We start from the raw sequence: 21,518 nt of genomic DNA, 5'->3' as shown, positions 1-21,518 counted from the left end.
ACCTAAGTGGCAGTGTTCATTACGTGTTGGGGAAAGGGGGGACTGGACTTGTGCTAACTTCGCTTTCAATTTCAAAACATATATAAATGATCATCATTGCATTTATGCACTAGATATTTAAAAAGTATTGCTATATCTGCACTCACCTAATATGGTCTCGGATTAACAAATGTTTCTTAATACGAGATAACTTGCGTTGTATTGGGGAAATATCGGTCATTTCAGCTATCCTTTTCATCAGTTTCACCTGAACAGAGAAACATAAAAACGATAGCAGATAAAACATAGGCAAATTACTGACACACCTTGTGTTCTGTAGCCTCACTCTCTTTCCCAGTTCTACGTGTAGGTATGCTTCGGTCAATGTGCTGGAGGAACCTGGAACAAAGTTTAGAAAGCAGCTCACGTTTTAGACTATTTTGATCTATTTGCCTAGTAAAAATTAATGGTTTAATCAACCCAGGAGTTTTTGCTAGTTTAATTTCTTCTCTCTGGTGATTCCGGATAAAATACAAACTAGTTTTAAGTGCCTCTTCTTTCTTACTTCCTTACCTGCTCCATGCCACTAAAAGTTTCAATCAAGTCCCCAGCTGAGGTGAGTGTCTTGCTGGCTCGTATTGAGGCATACAAGTGCCCACAGTCTGGTATCCCATTTGACAGTTCTTGAGCAGTCATTCTTATGAGGACTTTCAAATGTTCCTGATCATCAAAGCGCGGACTGCGAATAAAGAAACGGAAACTCAATACAATAACCACATTTTGAGAACATGAGGCTTGTGTTGTAGCTCAAATTGAGCAAAATCTTGAAAATGTACATCATGATGACAACAAAGGTATGTCAAAACACAGCACTACAAGGAGGAAGGCCGTTCTTACAGACACCAAGAGAAAATGTTAATTTTGAGCATATCATAACACAAAGCAGGTCATCGATGAAAAACCAAATATTCATGCCTCAAATATTTGTGGTAAAGAAAGTGCTGTCTCTCATTGAGAAGAACAGAGAATGCATTTGTGTTACAGAGGTATGTGTGTTAAAATATTTAATTAATGCACAGTTATTCTTTTTTTTTTTTTTTAGCATTTTTATATATCTCATCTGCCTTTGATCATCATGTAGGCTTTTATCTTCACTTGATTTATAAAACTAAATTCTAAGATCAATAATTGACACACTGGCAGTTTATATGTATGTAGCCTACATAATCAAATAGATCCATGAAACACTGTCAAGAAGGAATGACTAGTTGTACTCAGGATGGATGACAACAGGAATTGTAAAAAAATACTTTAGGAATATAACAATGGTGACCCTTGACTATTGAGGGACAGCGACAGGAGTTTAAATAAGTCCACGAATTACAATAAAACAATTTGACAAGTAAAGAACTCTATAGTGGCAAGTTTGTTTGGCCTGCCGAACTTATGTGCTAATCTTGATCGGTTTGACCCAGCCTTTGAAATTACTTTATCTTCTAAGAGTACGGACAACTTCTGTACTGGCTAAATGAAGAAAATGGACTTGGCAGTTTAGTCCATGTATTAGAAAAAGTTATGATCTACCTGCAGATTCTTCACTTGTTTAATATACCCAGGAGCCACACCGAATCCAGCAACTTCATAGCTCTCCTGTGCCTGTAGGGGAGCTAGTTTAACTTCTGCACCAGAAAGGGCGTAGGGGGTGACATCACTGGAGCTATATAGTGCATACCTGGATACACTTAAGTCTGTTGCTGGTCCATTTGTTTTGAGCTCTTACAGACAGACTAGAAAAATCATGACAGTTCAGTGTAGTAACCAGATTGGAACAGGTTTTAAAACTGGGACCTATGACTATCCTTCAGAATGGGGGTGGTGGTTGAATCCGAGAGGAATCTGCAAGTTGTCAAGAATTTACCCAAGGAAAATAATTATTGAAGCAAAGTAACTCTTCTGCTGAATAGGTATATCTGCAGATTCCTTGCCTGTTGGATAGATGCTAAAGTAGTACCTCCTCCTAGGTGGTGGGTCTGAAGGAATAGTCAGACAATGAAATCATAGATCACAGAACACTTGAGATGGCATCTCATTTCATTTCAGAATCCAAGCAACAATGTTTAGCAAAAATATAAAGAGATGCCCATGTTGCTGATTACAAATCTCAGACACTGGGAACCACTGGGCAGCACTGATGTTGAAGATTCAGCTCTGGTGGAGTGAGAAGAGATTCCTCTCAGGCAGTTACTTCTTGGCAAAGGCATAGCACATCTTCATGTAGACAATGGTACAGTGAGAAAGTCCTCTTCTGGACTGCCTTGTCCTTTTTGTTGCCCACAAACCCCACAAAGAGCTGGTCATCAGCCCATATATCCTTTAGGAGATGAATAAAATAACTGGCTGCCCTCCGTGGGGGGGACCAACCTCCGCCCCCACCTCCTTAGTGAGACACGGTGAAGAGTAAAAGGTAGAAATGGTAATGGGCTGCCCCAGATGAAAAGGGCTCGCCACCTTAGAAAGGAAAGCTGCTCTGGTCCTTAGGACACGTTTGTGAAAGGAGGGTGACTGCAGCTAACTGACGTGTATTGCCAAGGTAAGGGACTCAAGAAAACCGTTTTAAAAGAAGACATAACTGGCAACTGCGAAGGAGCTCAAACGGAGATTCCATTAAAATGGCAAGACAAGGTACAAAACATATTGGGCATGACAAATGATGTACAAGGAAATTAGCTTAAGTCCATTCAAGAACTTGATCATGATCAGGGATTTGAATAAGGATGACTGATCCGACTGATAAAGTTGCGTTGGAAACACTTTTCACAACCCCCCTGCGCTATACACAGAGTAAAACAGAGGTCCTCAAAGAGTCTACTTTCGGTTCCGCACCCCAGGCAGCAAACCTATTCCACCTACAAGAATGGATTGATTTTGTGAAGGGGTGACAAGCTGACATTATGAGGTTGACCATCTTCGATGGCAGCTGGAAGGACCTCAAACATCCCTGCTCAGCATCTAGGCATAATGGAGGAGACTCTGAAGACTGGTATGACGAACCTGTCCCTTTTACTCTGATGGGAGGTCCGGCCTGCACAAGAGAGACCGTTTTCTCAGGACGTCTGCATACCACACCCTTCTCGGCCAATCCATGGGGATCAGAGGCGCTTAGGCCCGGTCCTGGTAAATCATTTACAAGATCAAGGAATCAAGGGTAGGGGAGGAAATGTGTAATGTAGTGAAAAACTCAACTTCAACCTAATGCATCCCCAGGGTCCCAGCAATGGACAACTGGAAAACACAAAACTGTGGTCCATGAGCGTCCTCACGAGTAGTGAACAGATTCACCTGAGTGAAGCTCCACAGGTCAAAGATTGTTGGTATCACCTCTGGGTGGAGATGTCATTCATGGTCGACAAGATGATGTCGACTGAGCCAGTCAGCCATGCTGTTCAGAAAGCTGGCCAGATGGTTGACAGCGAAAAAGATTCCTTGCAGACATGCCCAAGCCCAAAGCCTCAACATTTCCTGACAGAGAAGGTGAGACCCCACTTTTCCTTGCCAGTTAAAATGCCACATTGCAGTCATATGGTCACTCAAGATCTTGACTTATGCGAGGACATCTTTCAGGGCCAGGTGATTTGCCCATAGTTTGAGCAGTTAAGTGTGAAGCATCTGCTATTCTGGAGATTAAAGGCTTTGGACCTTCAACTCCTCTGGGAGATGAGCACAGCCATCCAAGGGTGGAAGTGTCCATCACCACAGTGGAAGCTGAGGTCAGAGGTGGAAAGTATATCCCATGTGACAGTTGCTCTTTCAACGACCACTATCCATGATCCACTGCAGTGTCCTGAGAGATTGTGATTGTGTTGGACAGACCTACCTCATGCTGAAACCACTACAGACAAAGGCATGACTGAAGAGCCCTTATGTGACAGCATGTGTATGAGATCAGTGGGAAGCAGAACGTCAGCAGACCTGGCACATGAATAAAGCTATTCCAGTCAAGAAACGACAAAGTCATATTCTCAGGGTCCTGGATGCTTTGGGGAAAAGTGAAGGCTCTCAAGGATGTTGTGTTGAATACTGCCCATATGAATAGGAAGCACTGAGAGGACTCTAGGAAAGAAGTGGGCTTTTCCATTAGCATGCCCAAGTCAAACTTGCTATTGTTTTCAAGTGGTTTCACACCATCTGCCAGAAACTGGCCTTGAGCAGCCAGTCACCCATGTACAAAACAATGAAATCCCCCATCTTTTCTGATGAGCTGCAACCACTGCCATCACTCTAGTGAAGACATGGAGGTGCCAATGTTAGTCTGAATGAGAGAACCGCTATGTGGTGGTGAATGGACACTATCATGAAATGTAGGCCCCTTATGCGCGGCTACAGGACCAGTAGGTAAAGCTAAACATCCTGCAAGTTGAGGGACACCATCCTGTCTTCTGCTACCACTTCCATGAGAACTTGAGCCGGGGACATCATCTTGAACTTTTCCTTGCACAGGAAAAGAACTCAAAAACAGAAGGTGTAGGGCTGAACTAAGACAACTGGCTTTCATTGCGACCAGGAAGTGCAGAGAGTAATTTCAAACATTTCCTCATATGGAACCAACTCCAATGCTCATTTCTGGAACATGGCTGCCACCGCCTGCCATCGAATCCAAAAGTGATTGTCTGACTGAAGGGAATAGAAATCTAGGAGTAAACGCTACTGACCGGCTGCATCTTTAAAAGGAAGCTAAAGTGGCTTTCTGGGTAGTGAAGGGGGAGGATGAGGAGTATTATTGCAGGGATAATCCTTTGCAGTTGCATTGGTGAAACAAGAGGTTTGACTGTTGGGCCAATTGGCTGGCGCTGTCAAAAGCAGAAGCCTTTTGCAACGCTGTGACACTTCTGGAATGGCCTTTAGTCCCAGAAACGCTCCAAGGCCTTGTACCCAAAAAGACGGGTTCCATTGAACAGAACGTCCACGAGGCTTCCCTATAAACCTCCAGAGAACCCGGTGGATCAGAGTCAAACATGTATCAAGGCTATAGAGAAACACATGGCCTTGGCCAAGGAATGCAGTCTCCAGGTCCGCTCTCATAATTTGATGTGAGGAATCTTTGCAGGCCCTCATCAAATTAGCAAAGTGGTCCTTAAGGTGATCCGGAAAACCTGGAATCACCAAGATCACCATCTCCCATAAAGCATGTATGCATAAGGAGAGAAGGCAGGACTCCTTCACAGATTTAAAGGTGAAGCTCCTGGCCTCTAACGTTTTAGACTCCCTCTCCTGTTGGGCTCTTGTGAAAACACTCAAATTCTGCATTGTACAGGACAAAGCCACACCATGAAACTTTCTGGCGAGTGGGGTGAGTCAAGGGTAAGGCTGGGTCCCGTGGTGTTGGTCTGTATTGGCTGGCGATAAGCTGATTCACAGCTGTGACCTAGTTTGGCTGGTCCTATAATGATGGGCTCAAGTAGGGAGGAAGGCTCAAAGACTTCAGTCAGTGAATCTGACCTGGTTTCCACTGTATATGGGGTAGTTTTAAGATTTCTGCTCCTTTCTTTAGAGCTTCATGGAAGGAAGTCACTTCAGGAGGAGCGGGGCCTGCAGGGAATCCCATCTCTGTTTAAAGAGATGTATCCTTCCCACTAGCATTCTTGAGAGCCAGGTAGTCTGCCGAGGAAGGCAGAGGCAGTAAATTCTCCACCTCACTGTCATCATCATCATCATCGTCATTATGGATGACTGGGTCTGGCATTTGGAAAAGGTCCAAATCGGACCCAAAGATGACTGCATAGTTTGCCAACAGATTTGCTGCAGTACTTGTGAAGGCTTTGAAATTTCTTTGTGTTTGGCCTCTACTGGCAACCTCCGGGCCTTTCTCTGGACATCATGAAAAAGAGTAGGCTGTTAGGTTATCAAGACCGAATAGTGAGCATATATCTGTTTATATTTAATATTGAAGGTAATTTTACCAATATCTGTGGCCCGTTTTTGCAGTTGAAGCATGCTGATTGGCATATCATTGATTTTCTTTAGTAAGGGCATCTGCGAAGCAGCAAAGTGATTGTTGTAAAGTTCAGTGGGATAAACGTAAGGCTGCACTACATACAAAAGTAATTATGTTGCTGCTACCAATATCTTTAAAGCTATGCGACTGTACCTAAAGATAACAGTTATTTGACTACACTGCAAATTAGCCCTTTTCCAGTACGCACAATGTTTTGCATTAGAATTACTCTACTTATTACAGTGAATTTTCTTTGGAAGGCTCCAGCCCAGAACTAGGGGATAAAGTCTTCATCCAGATTCTCTGTTTTGAAGTACTGTCCTATGTGAACAATTGTTAGCATGGATTTTTACTATTTCACTGTAGAACACACACAAAAAATAGCCAAGTCCAAACTGAAAAATAGTACTGAAATGCAAGATGTAATGATAAACTACAACAAATGTAAAATAAAAGATGAAGACAAACATACTTGTTAAATATTTCACTCCATAAATACATCATATCTGGCAGATTCCTATCCAGGCAACTTGACGTAAAGAGCACTCCCTAGACACAGAAAGAACCAAACGATAGGTCAAGATTGTTACTTTGTTTTTCCATCATAGTACATGAGGCATGGCTGTTTATACAAGTGAATTATGGCAAATGCCACCAAATTTACCAAAAATAATTTAAACATGTAAGTAGTAACACCTGTACTCTTTTCAGCCAGCCTCCTTTCAGTCAGAATCTCAGAGCCTTGTGCTATGGAATCAAAGAAGTGGCAAAAACGATTCACAGATACCCCAGCACCCAGGGCATGCCCTTGCATATTTACTGGACTCAGTGAATTAGCAGATCCACCTGGACCCAGGGCATGCCCCTGCACATTTATTCTGTATTCCCTACTTTCACTCCAGTTACACCAAAGGGCACAGGCATGTAGTCTATGAGCAATAAGGAGGTCTTGGGTCAGTTGTAAGACTGAAGGGAGTAGGACTAAAAGTACAGGTGCTACTACAATGTCTAAACTGTAATTAAATTCCATCTAAGCTTCCTTCAACCTTATGAAAGTGGAGACTGACAATCTTGACTATTGCAATAAGATACTGTAGCAAGGCAAAAAAATTCTATCTAAACATTTTCAAAAATGGTGCACTAAAACTAGGAATCAGCTATAGATCTAACATACAACATACTACCTAGAGAAAGAGTAAACTGTTGTGCAGATGACTGTAATGCTTCTGCACTGACTATAGGGGCAAAGAGGCCAGAAGAAGAGTAGTTTTGATAAACCATTATCAAAACACCTCAGAGGCAGCTCTGCCAGCCCCTGGGGTTCTAAAAGTTGCAAACTTGGGGCCTGCTTTAGATATTGGCAGGATGGCTTACTCCATCACAAATGTGATGGATATCCTGTCCACCGTATTACAAGTGTATTAAATCCAATGGCATTTGTAACACGACACACAGGATATACATCACGTTTGCGACAGAGTAACCCGTCAGCCAAACTCCAACTCAAGTTTTAAGAGACCACATGAAGCAAATACATAACTAAAAGTTCCTCCTTACAGATACAGAGGTGAGGGTCCTTTCCAGGACTGTCGAAGTAAGGAACAGATATCTCACTTAGATTAAAAGACAACACCTTTGGTAAGAAACATGTGACCTCATGACAACCTTGCTCTTAAGGGAATTGGGTTCTTTCTTCAGAATGACTTGCAGCACATACAACCTGTAAGCTCATGTAATTGCCAACAGCGGCATGTAGCAAGTTTTCATATTACAGGAGGCATCAATCAGTTGAGCCATTCGTTTAGGTACAACATTATGTTTAAATTAACTTTCTGATTTGAGGAATACATAAACATCTGGAACATAATACCCTCAACATTTCAGAACTACGTGGGAAATAAAAAAAAAAAAAACACAAGACATGCCTACGTGCCACCACAAAATTTTGCACCAAAGTAAGCAAAATGTTTGCTCATGTAATACTGGATTATAGTAATACAATACACTAATCTCAGGAGTCGTTTGTATTCTTTCAAATCGCCTCAGTAAACTTTTAACATGTGGTCTTACTTTATACTCCACAAACCAAGGAAAATTATATTTTGATTTATACAAAGCTGTTTGACATGTGCTAATGCTATGCATGTGCTCTTGCGTATGCCATTCTAATGTCTTTCAAACGAAAAAAAAAAAACATTGGCCATGTGCAAAGTATATCCTTCCTAACTAGTTTCTAGTGCACCCACTTCCATCATCTGCATTCGCAGTTAGCGAATAACAAGTTTATAGCCCAATTTACCTCCTTTTAACGGTGTTTTAGCATATTTGCCTGCTAGCCTGAAACATTCTTTAATGCTGATGACTTTTAAACACATGGTTATATACTGTGGTAACAGACAAAGAAGCTTGCTCGTGAACGTTAGCTGCTAGCATTTAATTTTTGCCTTTATTAGCTGCCATTCAACAAAATTAAAGTTTAGCAGGTTCCTGCTTCTGTTCAAGGAACACAGGTATCCAAGTTGAAATCAATGGAGCGCACAATCATTCTTTAATTGACTGACTGACTTACATGTAGAATAAAGCAGAAGAAGCCTATCTCGCAAAACATTTGAGGATGCTTGCAAGTCGACAAGCAAAATGCATTATTTTTTCAGATGGATGGCCAGCACAGTTCTGCAGAGTTTACAGATTTATTGTGTGTGCAGATGGTTCACCTTCATGCAAGAAGCACACAGAACACCTTTTAAAAATGTATATAAACTTGCTGAACACTTAAAAAAAAAAAAAAAGAGCTTATTTTACAGTTTCAACTTTACCTGTTCATAAGAATCAATGTTTGACTCATCAGGGATGATCTGTGGGGTGACGGACATTCCACCAGTAGTCAGCTCCATCTGTTGCGACTGTTCTCTGTAATCATAAGCACCACACCCCATCCTGTAAGAAAAGCAACACAAGCTTCATTAAGACAGGTGTACTCTATTTTACATGACTGGCATTTCATAGTACTTGACTTTGAATGGCAGATGTAAAAGCTGGGGTATGCAAACAGTGTTATTAATTCTAGATACTGGACATGGTCTGAATAAGGACAATACATACCTCCTCTTGGCGTCTCACAGGTGTATTGCCGATGATGGGGAGTTTTTAGATTTCAGGGGATAGATTATATATCTAGTGAAGTGAGAGATGGAGCCAGGGAAACGAGCCTGAGACAATGTGAGGCAAAACTGATTTGTCATCTGAGATCAGTGTATTTTGGGTTAAACAAGGAAAACAAATATTTTTTGTAGTTGGCAATAGAAGTATAGTTTTCCATGTTGACCACTGCCAAAATAATCGACGGACCTAGAGTGGATATGGTTAGTAAAAGGTTGAGATAATATTTATGAGTTTGTTTCTTTACGAAACGTGTATGGAATTTTATAATTGACACTTGAAAGGCTCCTGTGAAAGAGAGATATAGCTAGGGTCTTTTAGATTTCATACTGAGATTTTGTACTAGGAAGTATTAAATAAGTATAATTAACGAAGGTTGATTTGTACATAATGACAGTTTTAATACTGGAAGATGTACATTGTTGGCCATAACTGATTGCAGGAGGTTGCTCCCCACGCCGCACAGCTCCACCTGACTGTGCCCATGTCCCCGCTCTCGCTGCGAGTTTGTGCTGTAAGTATTCTTTGTCTGCTCTCTGTTTTTCCTATTTGCCTGTTTTCTGCTTTGACTGCTGTTTTTATTCTATTTGCCTTTTTCTGCTCTTTTCGCTCTGTAGCTCTCTTTCTTGCCTTTTAGTCTTTTGCCACTGCCCTTCCTGCGCTGCATCCCCTGCGTCCCCGCCCCCTCGCTTGCCCATTCATTCACGCACCCACCTCCCAGCTGCTCCTCCCTCCCACCTCCCCTGAAATAATGGCGGTCGCGCCTAAGGCTAGTCCGTCTGCGCCCGTCCGCACCTGGACAGCGCCCAGCACCAGAACCCTAGGCCCCCGCGAGCACCACAACCCCAGACGCCAACATCCTCCACGAACTCAACATCAGCCGATCACCTGCTTCCAGGCCACCCCGAAGCTCACCCACAGACCCTTCTCCTGCCGGAGCTGCAGCTTCACCAGCCGCCGAACACCTGCACGTCCTGCCGCTCCCGCCAAGGCAAGACGCAACTATCTCAGATGCATACTACTCAACACCCGCTCCGTCCACAAGCACGCCATCGAACTCTGGGACCTACTTGACTAATCCTCCCCGGACGTCGCCTTCCTGACGGAGACCTGGATGAACCCCTCCTCGGCGCCCGACATTGCCATAGCCATCCCGGACGGCTAAAAGATCACCCACAGGGATCGCACCAACAGACCAGGAGGAGGAATCGCCATCGTCCACAGGAATACCCTCAGAATTTCGAACAGCACCGAGGACACCCTCAACACCACCCTCAGAGGAAATCCCCCCCCCCCCCCCGGCCACAGTTCAGCGACTCCATTACAGACGTCATCAGCACGCACACCCTTGCATCCACAGACTAAATCCTCCTCGGAGACCTGAATTTCCATCTCAAGAACGCCAACCACAGCAACTCCACCACCCTGCTCGACAACCTCTGACTCAAACAGCTCGTCACGACACCCACCCACCCACTCACTCCACCGGACACACGCTCGACCCAATCTTTTCCGCCAGCAGAACAAGTTACTAACCTTCGGTAACGATGTATCTGTAAGAAACATTAGTTAGTTAGATTCCTCACCTTAGAATATCCCCAGGCGTCAGACTGGATCCGGAAGATTTTTCGTCAGCAATACCCCTTGCGCGTCGCTAGGCGTCGTCTGCGGCTCCGCGTCCGTCGTCGGCGTCGTGCGCCGGGATGACGTCGTCGGAGTACTTAGACGCCGCCCTCGCGCGCTGACGTCAGTTCTTGTACATAGCCTTCCGCGCCAGGAACGCAGAGCCATGCAAAGACCGACACTGGTGCCAAAAATAAAATCTAGGGGCCTGAAAGGACAACCTTAACCCTAGATGTCAGTTCGCAGAACGGGGAGGATGGGAGGGTCGGTGAGGAATCTAACTAACTAATGTTTCTTACAGATACATCGTTACCGAAGGTTAGTAACTTGTTCATCTGAAAGAAACACGTTAGTTAGATTCCTCACCTTAGAATAGATACCCAAGCAATACCATCCCCGGTGGTGGGTCTGCGAACCAAGATCACACCAGAAAGTCCTGGAGGACAGAACGGCCAAAGAAGCCATCCCTCCGGACTTGGCTGTCAAGGCAATAATGCCTGGCAAACGTGTGTAGAGAAGCCCACGTCGCCGCCTGACAGATGTCCTGCAAAGGGACTCCCCGTCCCAAGGCAGTAGTAGCCGCCGTGGCCCGAGTAGAATGGGCGCGCAGCCCAACAGGAGGGTCCTTTTTAGCCAAGGAATAGCAGATTTTTATACACAAAACGACCCACCGAGAGATGGTTCGTTTGTGCACAGCTTTCCCCTTCTTAGCGCCCACGTACCCAACAAAAAGCTGGTCGTCCACCCGGAACTGTTTTGTGCGGTCCAGATAGAAGGAGAGCGCACGTTTTGGGTCCAGACGGTGGAGCCTCTCTTCCTCTTTGGAAGGATGCGGAGGCGGAAAGAAGGTGGGCAAGGTGACAGACTGCCCAAGGTGAAATGGAGTCACCACTTTAGGAAGAAAAGAGGGACGAGGCCGAAGGACAACCTTGTCCGGATGAACAGATAGAAAAGGAGGCTTTGAAGATAAAGCCTGGAGCTCACTCACCCGTCTAGCCGAGGTGATGGCTACCAGAAAAGCAGTCTTAAGAGTCAGAAGACGAAGAGGGCAATTGTGAAGAGGCTCGAAGGGAGCGCACATCAGGAATGTCAAAACCAGATTCAAGTCCCACTGAGGCATTACAAAAGGGACAGGAGGGAACGTGTGTGTAATGCCTTTGAGAAAGCGTGTAACCACAGGGGACTTGAAAAGAGAAGGCTGATCAGGAAGCCGCAAGAAGGCGGAGATGGCAGCAAGATAACCTTTCAGGGTGCCCAGGGCAGAGCCCTGCCGGGCCAGAGAAAGAAGGAAGAGGAGAACCTCAGAAAGAGGGGCGGAAAGGGGATCCACAGCCTTTGCTGTGCACCATGCCACAAATTTGTTCCACCGGCAGGCGTATACCGACTTTGTGGAGGGACGCCTGGCTGCCAGAATGATATCACAGACTTCAGGAGGCAAGTCAAATGGCATCAACTGCCGCCGCTCAATCTCCACGCATGGAGGTGGAGGCTGGACAGGTTCGGGTGGAGGACCGTCCCCTGCTGCTGCGACAGAAGATCCTCCCGAAGGGGCAGACGTATCGGGGGATCGGTCAACAGACTGAGTAGCTCGGGATACCAGTATCTTCGTGCCCAATCCGGAGCCACCAAGATGACTTGGGCCCGGTCGCGCCTGATCTTCTTCAGCACTCTGGGCAGAAGTGGTATAGGCGGAAAGGCGTACAACAGACCGCAACTCCACTCGTGACGAAAAGCGTCGCCGAGCGAGTGCCGCCTTGGAAATTCCAACGCGCAGAACTGCTGACATTGCGCGTTCTCTTCGGTGGCGAATAGATCTAACCAAGGCTCTCCCCACTGCTGAAAGAGGCCTTGCACCACTTCGGAGTTCAGACGCCATTCGTGATCCATCATGCACCGGCGGCTGAGTTCGTCTGCTCTGGCGTTCAGAGAGCCCGCCAGATGTTGAACCACCAGGGTGACGCCCTGGTGTTCCAGCCATGTCCAGAGGCGCAGAGCCTCCTGACAAAGGGTCCACGACCCCACCCCGCCCTGTTTGTTGCAGTACCACATGGCGGTGGTGTTGTCCGTGAACACCTGCACGACACTTCCCCTGACAGAGGGAAGGAAGGCTTTCAGTGCAAGCCGGATCGCTCTCAACTCCAACAGGTTGATGTGGAGACGAGACTCCGCCGGAGACCAGAGGCCTCTGATCTCCGCCTCTCCCATATGGCCACCCCAACCCAGGAGGGACGCATCCGTCACTACGACATGCTCCGGTTGGGGAAGGGAGAGGCTCTTGCCCTTGACCCACTCGCGGTCCGTGAGCCACCACTGCAACTGCTGTGCAGTGCCCTCCGAGATCAAGACATGGTCGGACAGGTTGCCGTGATGCTGGGCCCACTGAAACTTCAGGTCCCACTGCAGAGCCCGCATGCGCCGCCTGGCGTGATGCACTAGTAGGATGCAGGAGGCCATCAGCCCCAGAAGCCGCAACACTAGCCTGACCGAAACCCGGGATAGAGGCCGAAAGATGGGAATCAGGGCCTGTATATCCCGGACCCGCTGTTCCGGTGGATGGACCCGGAACTGCGCCGAATCGAGAACCGCTCCGATGAAGAGGAGCTTCTGAGAGGGACTCAAGTGTGACTTCGGCACGTTGATGGAAAACCCCAGCAAATGCAGGAGATCCGCCGTAGTCTGGAGGTGGGAGACGACTGCCTGGGGCGAGCCCGCCTTCAACAACCAGTCGTCGAGATAGGGGAAGACTGGGACCCCTGATCTGCGCAGATGAGCTGCGACCACCGCCATCACCTTCGTGAACACCCGAGGGGCACTGGTGAGGCCGAAGGGGAGCACGGTAAACTGAAAGTGCTCTTGGCCCACCGTGAACCGCAGGTAACGCCGGTGGGCCGGCAGGACGGGGATATGGAAATATGCGTCCTGCAAGTCCAACGCTACCATCCAGTCTCCAGGGTCTAGGGCAGCTAAAACCTGAGCCAACGTTAGCATCTTGAACCTTTCCTTTCGGAGGAAGGCATTGACGTTCCGGAGGTCCAAGATAGGGCGCAGGCCCCCCTTGCCCTTCTTGGGAACCAGAAAGTAGTGGGAATAACAACCACGACCTACTTCTGGACTCGGAACGCGCTCGACGGCCCCCTTGGCCAAGAGAGCCGAAACTTCCTCGCGGAGAAGATCCAAATGATCCCCCGAGATACGGTGGTGCTGTGGTGGCATGGCTGGAGGGGTCGTCTCGAAGGGGAGGGAGTAGCCCCTTCGGACGATTTGCAGCACCCACCTGTCCGATGTTATGGACCGCCAGTGGAGCAGGTGATGGCGAACTCTGCCGCCCACTGGCGTGGTATGGGCCTGAAAGCTCGGACTAGGAAGGCTTTGAGGCGGATGCTGCCGGGGTGGATGTGGGCTGACCACGTCGGCCTCCATTTCCGCCACGGCGGAAGCCACGTCCGCGACCGCGCGCAGGTTGGTTCTGCGGCTGGTGGCTCTGCGGACGTGAGGAGGCGCCCCTTCCTTGGCCACGAAAGGGGCGAAAAGCGGAGGTGTGCGCCCGCGGAGCCGAGAGGCCCAAGGACTTGGCCGTAGCCCGGGAGTCCTTAAAGCGGTTCAGCGCACTGTCCGCCTTCTCACCAAACAGGCGAGTGCCATCAAAGGGCATGTCCATGAGGGTGTTCTGGACATCCCCGGAAAATGACGTGGACCGCATCCAGGCGTGGCGGCGGAGCGCCACCGTGGTGGAAATCGCCCGACCTAGCGAGTCCGTGGTGTCAAGCCCACATCTTATGGCGTGCCGTGCTGCATCCCTCCCATCGGCCAAAGCCTGGGTAAGACGCGTCCGGACCTCCTCCGGACACAGGGGCAGCACGTCCTCCACCGTATCCCACAGGGAATGGGAATAACGGTCCAAGAGACAGGCGGTATTTAAGGACCGCAGGCCCAAACTAAGGGACGAGAACAGTTTCTTGCCAAACTGCTCGAGTCTCTTGGAATCCCGGTCCGGCGGAGCGGTCGGGAAGGAGGATTGGGAAGTAGAGGCCTGGATAACCAGACTCTCGGGGGTGGGGTGTTGGGACAGGAAGCTGGGGTCGCCCGGAGCAGGGCGGTGGCGCCTGGCAACGTTCCTATCCACAGGAGGAACTGTGGAGGGCTTGGACCAGGTGCCCTGCAGAACGTCAGTGAGGGCCTCGTTAAACGGCAGCAGAGGCTCAGTGGAGCTTGCTGAGGTTTGAAGCACCTCAGTGAGGATGTTGGTCCTCACAGCCACGGCAGGCAACTCGAGCCCAAGGGCCTCAGCCGCCTTGCGCAGCACCACAGAAAATGCTGCACCCTCCTCCGAAGCCACGGTCGGAGGAGAAGTGAATACAGCGTCTGGCGAGGTGTCCAGCCCGCTGGCCTCCCCCAGTTCATCTGCCCAGTCCTGAGAAAGCTGTGACTGAACAGCCAGAGGGTCCTCGAACCCCTCCCAGTCGCCCCCTTCTTCCGATTCCTGATAAACAGGAGGAATGATCGGAACCGGACTGTAGAGATGGTAGGTCTCTAGCGGCGTCGGATGCGGCGTCGGCGGACGCCGTGCCGGCGTCGGGTCCGGATGAGGGCTAAACTGGGGCGTCGGCGTCACAGGCGTCGGCGGCGCCGGTGACGGCGTCGGTGGTTCAGGCGTCGGCGCCGGTGGAGGAGTGACAAGGTCAACCGGCGTCGACTGGGGCCCAGGCATGGGCCCCGCGGGGACCTGCGGCGTCGAGACCGGAGTCGTCGACGGCGCCGGGGCCGGAGCCGCCGGCACGCGAGGTCGCCCAGTCGAGCCCGCGGGGCCCGAAGGCGCGCCAGCGGGCGTCGACGGCGGGGCCAGGCTCCTCATGGCCGAGAGGAAGGCGCTGATCTCCGCCGGCGCCGCGTCAGCCCCAGGGACCGGAAGGTATGGGGGCGGACGCGGCACCTGCGGCTCCGCCGGAGCCGCGGGGGTTGAACCACTTGGACCCTCGGCCGAGTCGCGCGACCGGCGAGGGGAGTCCGAAGAGCGATGTCGCCTCTTGGACTTCTTTGAGTGCTTGGACTTACCCGACGACTTGGAGCCCGACGATCGATGGACCGCTCCCGCCTAGCCTTCGAAGTCAGGGCCTGGCAGTCGTTGCACGACTCCGCGTCGTGGTCGAGGCCTAAGCAATAGAGGCACCGGCGGTGGTGATCGGTCACCGACATCAGTCGATGACAGTCTTCACAAGCCTTGAACCCAGGCATCCTACCGGCACCAGATGTCGACAGACAGGGATCAAAAATGATCAAAAAGAGTTAGTCAAAAAAGACTAAAAGGGGTAGCTCTCCCGGATCTGCGCTTACTGGCGCGGAAAAAAGAAGAACTGACGTCAGCGCGCGAGGGCGGCGTCTAAGTACTCCGACGACGTCATCCCGGCGCACGACGCCGACGACGGACGCGGAGCCGCAGACGACGCCTAGCGACGCGCAAGGGGTATTGCTGACGAAAAATCTTCCGGATCCAGTCTGACGCCTGGGGATATTCTAAGGTGAGGAATCTAACTAACGTGTTTCTTTCAGATACCACGTCACATTCAGCCACACCACCGAACTCCACTGGACCGACCACCGCTGCATCCACTTCACATTCGAGAAACCCACTACACACCAGCACCCGCAATGGATCCCCCACCACAGCTGGAACAAGGTCACCGACGACCAGCTAATCACCACACTCGACCGAGACCCACCAATCGACCCCACCGACACAGCCGCCCGCAACCTCTGGCAATGGATCGACGACTGCGCCAACACTCTCGCCCCAATCGAGAAACCCTCAAACAGAAACACCGAAAGAAAGGCCATCTGGTTCACCGCCGACCTCTAGGCATCCAAGCAGACTTGCCGAAGACTCGCGAATAAGTGGCGCCACAAACAGACTCCGGACAACCATGCAGCCCTCAAGAACGCCAGCCGCAAGCACCACCAACTCATTCGAACCGCCAAAAGGACCTCCTTCAAGGAACGCATCTACGACAACGCGCACAACAGCAAAGAGCTCTTCAACATCATGAAGGAACTCTCCAACCCCAGCTCCAGCTGTAACGACATCCCGCCGTCGCAAGACTTCTGCGACTCCCTCCCACCGTCTTTCACCGCAAGATTGCAGACATCCACGACCGCTTCAACACCCAGTTCCACCCCCCCAGACAGCCGCCGACACCTCAGACTCACTGGCCTCTAGCCACACTGCCCTCCTGGACTCACGTCAGCAACGACGAAATTTGGACGATCCTACTAGCCTAGATTTTCTGAAAATAGAACTTGCTTTATGGCCCTCTCTGATAGTTCTTTGCGAGGATTTTAATATCCACCTGAATGGCAATCTTATTCTTCACAGTAATATTCCATATTTGGGCAGGAAGGGCAAGACTTTTAAGGCTCTACAGGGGCTCTGTCAGGAACATGGCCTGGTTGATATCTGGAAAGACAGAGACAGGCAGAGCCCGGGTATACGTACTTCTCAGTCCCTCACTGCAAATTTGTACGATTAGATTGCTTCTTTGTATCTAATTTAATTGCAGAAAGGATTAACTGTGAGCTCTTCCCCAGATTAATATCGGACCACAATCCGCTAGTAATTCAACTTCCATCTAGTAGCTCGGTACAAGCCGTGACAACCTGGACATTTGATACAAAGTTATTACTAGACCAGGAATATTGTCTATTTATGGCTAGTTGGATTGTAGAGTTTTTTGGCAGGAATAAGGGCACTGCGTCTGAATTAATAGTTTGGGATGCCTTTAAGGCAGCGGTGAGGGGTGAGACCCTTAGTTTCTCCCTTCATCGACAGAGGACGATAAAAGAGAAGATCAATGGTTGGGTGGGCCAGCTTCAGGAATCTGATGAAGTGTTTATCCGTGTAATTGGAGATCTGCAGAAAAGAGAGGAATGCCAACGGCAAATTGCAGCTGTAAGAACTAAGATACACCAACATTATGGAGAGGAACTTGCTATTAAACGTTTTCAACATCGGGCTGATATACATTTTGGGGAAAACACTGGCAGGTTGCTGGCTAAACTCCTACAACAAAGGGGAGTTTCTAACAGAATCTGCCGAATAAAAGATCAAAGGGGGCAGACTCGGGATTTGCCGGCAAGGGTCTTGGAGGTCTTTCAGGAATTTTACCAGGGGCTCTATTCCACTGAGAGGGATGCTCCAGCAATGTCGGGGGAGGAATTCCTCCGCAACTATGTAACCTCTAAGGTCACTCCGGAACAGAGAGATATACTTTCCGCCCCGATTTCTGTGGAGGAGATCAAATCTGCCATAACTTCGTTGGGGGCTGGTAAGGCTGCAGGCCCGGATTCATTACCTTTGGAATTCTTTCGTACATTTAGACAAACTCTTTATGGCGAGCTTGAATCTCTGTCTCTACGAGCTCAGTAGGGTCAGACTCCCGACTCATGTCATAAAACTATTGTAGTCTTAAAAAAAAAAAGGATAAGCCAGAACTTAGTCCCTCTTCCTACCGACCTATTTCTTTAATATGTGCTGACAGCAAGATCTAGTCTAAAATAATTGCGTTAAGGCTAGGAAAGGTTATTACTCCCCTGGTGTCCATCTGCCAACACGGTTTTGTCCCAGGTCGTGATACATCTGACCACGTTAGGCAGGTAATAGCCTTGTTTGATTGGGCCCAGGCCTCCAAGTCACCCTTCCTGTTGGACACAGAGAAGGCGATCGACAGGGTCCCCTGGGGGTTTCTCTGGTTGATGCTAAAGACAAAAGGGCTCCCGCATGAATTTATCGTAGCTATACAGGCTTTGTATGTTTCTCCTGAGGCCCGCGTTCGGATCTCTGGACAAAAGTCCAATTCATTCTCTATTAGCAGAGGAACCCGCCAAGGGTGCCCCTGCTCCCCGTTATTATTTTCAATATATATTGATCCTTTTCTTAGCAAACTGGACACTAACTTGCAGATCAAAGCGGCTATGGTCAATGGTATTGCTTATAAAGCACTAGTCTATGCTAAGGATATCGCCATTTTTACGATCGACATAAGATCTGCTTTTCCTGTAGTGTATGATCTGGTGAAACAGTTTGGTTCTGTTTCCGGTTAAAAGTTAAATGCTGACAAAACCCAGGTCATACACTCTGACACACTTAATGCCGGAAGATATTCCAACTGTATCGGCAGCAACTTACTTGGGTGTGAAGATCACGGATGCGTTCGAGCAGATACCGGAGATGAATTTACTGCAGGTTATAAAAAATACTGATCAGATACTTGCAAGATTAGATCATCTGCATCTTTCGTTGCACGGACGGTGCAACGTCATTAAAATGCTGATTTTCCCCAAATGTTTATATTTGTTTCAGACCATACCCCTAGAATTTCCGACTTCATGCATTTCTAGAGCAGAAAGAGTATGTACTAGATTTTTATGGGGATATGGTAAAGCTAGAAGGGCAGTTAAATGGCTAATTCTTCCAAGACTCGGGGGGGGGGGGGGGCTGGGGACTACCTTCTTTAATGCTATACCAATGGTCAGCACTATTACAACAAATAGGGATATTGCTGGTTGGGACTAAGGCAGCAGTCCCTGAAGCAGCCAGACCTACTATCTATGAAGTCTTACTTGGTGAGGATGCTCGACATGTTGAACTAAAGTTATCGAACAAAGCTATTATGAGAAAACAAAAATTATTCATTCTGCTTTTGCGATCTTGAAAAAAATGCGGCATCGGCTTAGTATCTCGAATATAAATGCCCATACCCCTTGGTTTTCATATGGGCCTTTACCGCCAGTCTTTCTGGACCAGATTACTACTAGCTGGCGGGCTCTTGGAATTAATGTTTTGGGGGATTTTTTTTGTGAAAATACCCCTGGTGGGTATTATTGAGGCCAGGCTTCGGATTGGGAAAATTTATCAAATGCTGCTATCCGATCTTTCCGACGACTTGGCTATCCAGAACGATAGATGGGACAGGAAGTTTAGACAGGAGAGCACTGATTTGGAAGCATCTCTGGAATTGGCTAATCAGATTTTAATAACCAGCAGCTTGAGGGTTCCAACATATGTAGGCCTTCGATTTATATTACACCCCAGGAAAAATTTCCAAGTGGTCTGGGTCACGTGGAAATTCATGTAGCAGATGTGGCGCCTGGCTGCTGATACGATACACATGTTCTTTGCCTGTTCTAAGCTTGCTAAATATCTACAAGACATTGCATTATTCTTGGGCCAGACCCTCGGCAAGGTGATCTCAGTAACATCTGGCCTAGTGATCCTGGGGATAGATCGGACTCAGAACACGGAGGGGTGGACTAGATCGGAAATAGGCTTAGTTTTTATGGCAATGGCCATTTTGAGAGCAGGTATTACATCTCAATGGATTAGTCCCGATCCCCCCCCACGTTTATAAACTGGAGGGCTATGTTATTTGCTATATATAGCATGGAATCAGCGGTATACAGATTAAAAGGTTGCAGGAGACGCGAAATGGGGGAAGAAAATATGGGCGCCAGTAACTAGTTGGGTAGGGTGAACAATGTTTGCACTCAACATATCTGCTAGTATGTATTTTGGTCCTGTTTAGTTAATAGGTAATGCATCTTTTATGGTTTCTGTTTTTTCCTAGCACGGATTTGCCAATTAATACTCTGATGTATGTTTTGCCGTAACTATTGTCATTGAAAATGAATTAAAAAAAAAAAATGTAAAAAAACAACGACACCATCAAAATCATGAACACCATCCACTCCGGCTCACCATCCGACCCCTGCCCTCACCACATCTTCAACAAAGCGAGCTCCATCATCGCACCCCAGCTCCTTCGAGACCACCTTCCCGGAGAGCTGGAAGCACGTTGAGATCAACGCCCTACTCAAGAAACCCAAGGCCCATCTCCCTGCTCCCATTCCAGGAGAAAGTCATCGAGAAGATTGTCAACAGGCAACTGACCCGCTTCCTCGAGGAGAACACCACCCTGGACTCATCCAAATCCGGATTTCACAGCAACCACAGCACCGAAACCGCCCTCATCCCCGCCACCGACATCAGGACCCTGCTGGACAACGGCAAAACCGCGGCCCTCATCCCCCTGAACCTCTCGGCCGCCTTTGACACCGTCTGCCACCACACCCTATGCACACGCCTCTACGACGCAGGGATACGCGACAAAGCCCTGGACTGGATCACCTCCTTCCTCACTGGTAGAACCCAGAGAGTCCACCTCCCTCCATTCTGATCCGAAGCCACCAAGATCACCTGCGGCATACCCCAAGGATCATCCCTCAGCCTGACCCTTTTCAACATCTACATGGCACCGTTCGCCAACATCGTCCGATCGCATGACCTCAACATCGTCTCATACGCCAACGACACCCATCTGATCCTCTCCTTCATCAGGGACCCTGCCACCCTCCACGAAGGAATGAAGGCAGTCGCCGAATGGATGAAGAACAGTCACCTGAAACTGAACTCGGACAAGACAGGAGGTCCTCATCCTTGGCTCTACCCCCTCCGCCTAGGACGACTCCTGGTGGCCGGCCACGCTGGGAGCTGCACTGACACCCACCCACCACGGAGGCAACCTGGGGTTCATCCTGGACTCATCACTATCAATAACCCAGCAAGTCAACGCCATCTCCTCCTCCTGCTTCAACACCCTCCGCAAGATCTACAGATGGATTCCCAACGGAACCTGAAGGACGGTCACGCAGGCCCTCGTCAGCAGCAGACTGGACTACGGCAACGCCCTCTACGCTGGAACCATGGCCAAACTCCAGA

The 21,518-nt window shown here is 48.7% G+C and overlaps 1 protein-coding gene across 1 annotated transcript in view; it reads right to left on the bottom strand.

The window, feature by feature from the left end:
- Window positions 1–21,518, bottom strand: part of PITRM1 (pitrilysin metallopeptidase 1) — a 369,052-nt gene that overhangs the window by 165,536 nt on the left and 181,998 nt on the right. The window contains exons 17-20 of the mRNA XM_085631897.1: window positions 8,788–8,908; window positions 6,444–6,520; window positions 553–718; window positions 147–247 (exon numbers count right to left, since the gene is read on the bottom strand). Coding sequence (XP_085488023.1) covers window positions 147–247; window positions 553–718; window positions 6,444–6,520; window positions 8,788–8,908 — 465 coding nt within the window. The remainder of the gene's footprint in view (window positions 1–146; window positions 248–552; window positions 719–6,443; window positions 6,521–8,787; window positions 8,909–21,518) is intronic.

The sequence above is a fragment of the Triturus cristatus genome, chromosome 10 (genome assembly GCF_964204655.1).
Source record: "Triturus cristatus chromosome 10, aTriCri1.1, whole genome shotgun sequence".
NCBI classification, from domain to species: Eukaryota; Metazoa; Chordata; class Amphibia; order Caudata; family Salamandridae; genus Triturus; species Triturus cristatus.
The sequence above is the reverse complement of the archived record's forward strand: the minus strand, read 5'-3'. Positions and strand labels throughout refer to the sequence as shown.